Source organism: Panicum virgatum, chromosome 3N, assembly GCF_016808335.1.
Source record: "Panicum virgatum strain AP13 chromosome 3N, P.virgatum_v5, whole genome shotgun sequence".
Taxonomy (NCBI): Eukaryota; Viridiplantae; Streptophyta; class Magnoliopsida; order Poales; family Poaceae; genus Panicum; species Panicum virgatum.
In genome coordinates, this window is record NC_053147.1 from 28,907,490 (window position 1) to 28,912,933 (window position 5,444).

Genomic DNA, 5,444 nt, shown 5'->3' on the forward strand with positions numbered 1-5,444 from the left:
CGGGTGTGATGCCCATATGTGCTCGTGTGTGGAGCCGGTCACTGGTGGACTATGGTGTGGGCCCAGTCAGTGCTAAGAGACACCCTTTTGGAGTCTAGAAGGACTTCCCCGGGTGTGCGCATGGTTGGGCAACTCTCCTGGTTTTAGGCTAACAATTGGTATCAGGGCTGGGTCCGCAATCTAAAAATAGGAAGAGTCTCTCATTTTTTGAACTAGCTTTTGAGATATAGAAGGATTTACTCCGAATGTGTGTCCGGTTGGGCCAACTCTCCCCGGTTTTAGTCCGTCAGGACCGACCCCAAGCGAGGCGCAAAGGCTCTAGGTGAAGGTACGCACACCGTTGATCCCGTCAGGGCCGGCTCACATCGTGCCCAAACGCAGTAAGCGGCTAGCGAACCAGAGCCTCTCCATTGTCCCCGCTGCCAAGCGAGGCGAAGTCCTCATGATGCAGCGCTTCGGTTTGGTGAAAGGCAACGCACTGGCGAACCCTTAGACCAAGCAAACATACAACAAGGTGTATGGTTCAGGACTCGAGCCAAGTCAGTTCGAGGCCATCAATGAGGTGTTCCCATCCTTGCGGCAATCGTGTAGGCGGCGGGCCAACATAGCCTTGGACGGATGAGTGTCCTATCGTTGTCCATGTTTCGGTTGTTATCTCTTGTGTAATAGCAGACATGTAATAGGTTTAGTTGGTGCCGGCTCTTTGTCGTGCGTCGTATCTTTTAACCTTCTATCTTAATACAAAGATATGCAGCTCTCCTGCGTATTTGATAAAAAAATGCTAAACTCACGTAATTTTACTTCTGGTTTTCCAGGGTCGCACAGTTGATGGTGCTCTGGTGGCCATAAAGGTTTCAGCAGCCAAACCTGCTGCCTGCTGTATAGAGAGACATCTATATTCTACGTCTCGGGGTCTGTCTTTTCATCAAACATAGAAGCTTTCTTCTTGTCTCTGCTTTAACTCGAGCTTCTTCCTCGTTGTCCCCTATTCGGCTTTTCCTATGTATATATACTTGGATCGGGAGCACTAGTTCCAAACCAGTGAAGCGGGCGAGATCGACGTCAAAAGTTGGAGTGGTTAGGTGCATGACCTCAGTCCTGATGGACACACCTTTGGACCTATTCCTTGGAAGCCAAAGGGATGCAAACAGGTGCCCCTTCGTCTCTGTCAAATCAGCTTATTCCAGATTGACGATTTGATTCAGTAACGATTGAGTCCCAATATTCAGTAGTACAACCCCTGTTTTACCATAGACGTCATATATTTAAGAATGGAGAAAGTATTAGCCGGTCCACCATCAAAAACTCCAGTGATTGAGGAATTGAGGTGAGTGTGAATGGACTTCTATTTCCGTTTTAGTATATGACACTTGATGATCAAATAATTTTGCCATGGTTTTCCTTGAAATTTTATTATTCAAAAAATCAGATATTTAACTGATCATACTCTGAAGTTTGAAGCTCCCTTGGATCAGTTTACAAACCTACATTTGTGGCTTAAGAAGTTTTCTCGAACATCAGTTCATTTGTTTCCGTAATCTTTTCCATTATCTAAAAAAAAGTTCATTTGCTTGTACAAAGACCGCAAGACAGGCTCGCAGTTCACAAGTAATCGCTGTGTCCGCTTGGCTTGTCAGCCAACCAGCCAGCAGTATTGTTCTCTTATACTAAACCAGCCACCAGCTAACAGCCAGTTAGCAGTATTGTTCTCTCATAACAAATCAGCACCAGCCATCAGCCACAGCTAAGCGAATACAGCGAATAGAAGTACAACCACAGGTAGGTAAACTGGCATATACATATCATGCATAAACAAAAGCACAAGCTGAAGTATTGACACGATAACACAAACTCAACTGAAGAGCAGTTCTTAATTCAATGGCATAAAAAAATGTACGACAAAAAGGTGGGACTTCTAATTAAGCTCCTCAAGTATAGAAACAGTGCCACCTACTCAACAGAAGACGCAAGTCGAACCATATAAAACACAAACACGGTATGGCTGCAAATGATCACTGTCAGGAGCTTATTAGATGGAGAGCTGCAACTTCAAATTTCAGTTTAGGTACTTGTTAAACCAGTGGCTCATATCCTGCAGAGCTTCCTCAGCACTCGTGACAGCTGCTGCATCTTCATCGTTGTATCTCACAGCCCACCCATGCGCTACTTTGGGAAAAATCTTGACAATGTGATCGACCTGCAGTGCAAAAGAGAAATATTAGAGAACGGATGGCTGTGTGAAAGGTTTTAGTCAACTGAAATGCTCATATGGTGACCCAAGGATGCCAAATTTTAAAAATTGTAGTAATTAAGGGCTTAATCAGGAATCAAAATTGACAAAAAAAACCAAATGGTCACTTTTATTTTCTTTTCTTTTTCTGTGCATGTGTGTGTGTGTGTGTGTTTTTGGGGGTGGGGAGGGAGGGTGTGTGCTCACTATTAGAGTATGTAATAGCCGAGATGGCTTGGAGTACAAGTACAAGACGTATACAGATTGTAGGGGTGCAAAGAGGTGCCCCTAAGGGTATCCACCGCCCCTTTTTAATTCAAAAGTTTGAACTAATTTTCCAAAGTGGGGGCTCATTTCAAGAAATTAGTATAATTTTTTGAACTAAAGAGGGGCAATGGATATCCTAAGGGGAACTCATTTGCACCTCTAACAGATTGTGTATACAACTTGTATATACGCATACAACGCTATACATACTCTAATACTCAAAAAAAATCAGAAGTCATTGTATACCAAACCTTATTGCACGGTTCTGCAGGCTAAATAGTCTGAATGAAGAAAACGAAAATGTATATTTAAGAACACATCCTCCTATATTGCTGGTAAATGTTAAAAACTACACCATCAAGGTAAGTAATCTGGCATTGATGAGGTTATGCATATGACAATTTAGTTCTGTGTTGAACGATCAATGGAGTTCTACATTCCCATATTGCCCATGTGCAAGTAAAATGTTCTAGCTTAATTGCTCAAGGATCGGGGTTCCAAACATTATTAACTTACCCCAGAGTTAGTTGAAAGAACCTGCTCAAACTGCTTTAACAATTCAGGCGGGGATGTTTTGTCGATTTCAGCTCCAAGTATAGAAATGGGACATTTAACCTCTGAATATTAGATAGCACAGCATATCAATGAGTAAGCATTTCAATCTCTTTCATTAGAACAAGTCTATCGTTTCAGGGAAGAAACTCTTCTGAAATAATTGACCTTTGATGTCATCAACAGTTAGTAAAGAAGGATGTAACAATACAGCAGCCTGGATCTCATGAACTTTTGCCAGCTCCACAACCACCTTTGCTGGAAATAGGTAAAATTTCAAATAAATATGGTTTAAGAACGGAGGGATAAAAAGGCAGAAACTAAAGCACATCATGACTATTTCAGGTTCCTTCAAAAATAAAATGCTGTGAAGAATCAAACTTACCACCCCAACAATAGCCAGCAGCCCCTATGTTCGACACTCCCTTCTCCTTTATAGCAGCAATTACTGGTTTTGCCTCTTCAAATGCTTTTTGCTATTAAAAGAGATAATTTTGGGACTCTAGATAAATTATTCAGGATATATAAAATCATAGACAAAAGGAAACAAGTGCACATCATGGCTTATTTCTAAAATCATTCTTTTGCGAAGGCAATGTAAAAATGCAGAAATAGTTGTTGATGTTAGGCCTCAACAAAATACCACCATTTATCTGTACTCACATATAAACTATAAAACCAAGCACATCTCTGCAGAGAGGTGTTCAAGCCATGCCAGAAACACTGCTTCGGAACAAAAAAAAAATGCTACTAGTTGTTCCCTCCTACAATTAGAAGAGTATTAAATACAACAATTGATGTACTGTCAGGATAAATATTTGAACGGAAATGCCAAAGAACTTATAGCTCAATATTTCCTCAACTTATCTACAAAATGCTCAGTCGAATTGAAATATTATTAATCAGGCTCAGATCTTGGGAGTTTTCCCGTGATTTCTTCATGGTTGATAAATAATATTGTCTGAATTCCAATACCAAGTACTAATGAGGCCAAGAATGAGATGGATATTGCACGTTTCCACACATTTCCCCCCTCGAAATGGACATTTCCACACAAATAGTTTACTAACAACTAAATTAAATAAGGTATCCAAATCCTGTAGTGAAAAAAGTAACACGAAAGGTTCAAGAGAAAACATACCGGATTATGTGATTGCAACCACATTCCAGGATTGTTGGGGTTGCTGGGGTCATATGGATCCCCATGCAAGAAATCTGGAACCACAACAAAGTAACCAGACGAAGCAACTTTGTCGGCTATCTTCCTTGACGAGATAAACATGTAAAATCAGTCTCAGTGCATAACTAAAGTTTAGCAGTGTTATTTTGGAATACTAAAATGTGGGCATGCTAAAATGTGAACATGCCAAAACGTGGGCATGCAAATTATTTTTACCAAAATCTTGGCAAGTTTAAAATCCATTTCATATAATAAATGCAGCAAAGACTTTTTAGTTGGTCCTTCAATATTTTATATGGAAACTCCTCATTACTAGTGTTATTTATTGTCATACCGTATGCCAATAGCAAATAGGACTATCATTTGAGAATAGTTTAGTTTTTGAAATAGGACTATCAAAATAGAATGGAGGGAGTATTTGGTTAGGTGGGCTACTTTTTTAGCCTTCGGCCAAATGAGTGCTTAAATTTATGAGCTTGTACACATTTTGTAAGCGAACCAATCAGACCTTTAACCCTTAGTAAAGTTTTATCGCTAGAAGTCTCGCCCTACTCATCTCAAAATTTCAGAACAGAAAATAATTGTGGGGGGGGGGGGGGTCCTAAAGCTTGAGAGACTTATATTCCACCCCACATCAGTATGGAGCTGCTGCTAAAGTATGCACTAAATCAGCTATATGCCTATAAATTTGCATCTGACATTGAAGGGGCCGGGAGGGCAAATTTTCAAACGTGTGAAGGTGGCGCTGGCGTGAAGTTAAAAAAAAATGGGTCCAGAATGGTTAATTGAGAAGAAGATCACTGCTCCGGGAAAGTCAGATCTTACAAGAAAAGCAAAGGAAGAAAGGGTCATCAGAGATGCAGAGCGTACCTCAGGTTTGGCGCTTCGAACCCTGCAAACAGAGGGAATGGATTGTTTCAGAGCTTTGCAAAGGCACAAGATCGACATGCTTGGATCCATGAAGCTTTACACGAGGAGATCAGATTACCGAAGGCGTCGGAGACGAGGACGACGGCGGCCTTGGACCCCGCAAAGCCGGCGACGTAGGCCTTCATCCCGCCGAAATCATCGACGACCTCGCCGGCTCCGCCGGCCGGGCTCAGCGCCGGCGGGTTCTCAAAGCAGTGCGAGCTGGCCATGCTCAGTTTCTTTCTTTAGTGTTTCCTCTTCTGCTCTTGTCTGTGGATGCTGTCCGACTGTCCCGGGATGATCTGT

The 5,444-nt window shown here is 41.8% G+C and overlaps 1 protein-coding gene across 2 annotated transcripts; it reads right to left on the minus strand.

Moving 5' to 3' along the window:
- Positions 1–1,780: 1,780 nt before the first annotated feature.
- On the minus strand, positions 1,781–5,444 carry LOC120665563 (endo-1,3;1,4-beta-D-glucanase-like). Of its 2 annotated transcripts, XR_005671210.1 has the most exons (8): positions 5,218–5,435; positions 5,100–5,121; positions 4,191–4,314; positions 3,713–3,813; positions 3,435–3,525; positions 3,218–3,307; positions 3,014–3,114; positions 1,781–2,197 (listed from the first exon to the last, which is right to left on the minus strand). XR_005671210.1 is itself a non-coding variant. In XM_039945155.1 (7 exons), exons 1-7 carry the CDS (start codon positions 5,366–5,368, stop codon positions 2,057–2,059), a joined length of 720 nt encoding a protein of 239 aa, XP_039801089.1. In that variant the 5' UTR covers positions 5,369–5,444; the 3' UTR covers positions 1,781–2,056. The 2 variants fall into 2 exon arrangements, 1 of the variants encoding a protein (XP_039801089.1); XM_039945155.1 differs by lacking the exon at positions 3,713–3,813 and having other exon boundaries at positions 5,218–5,444.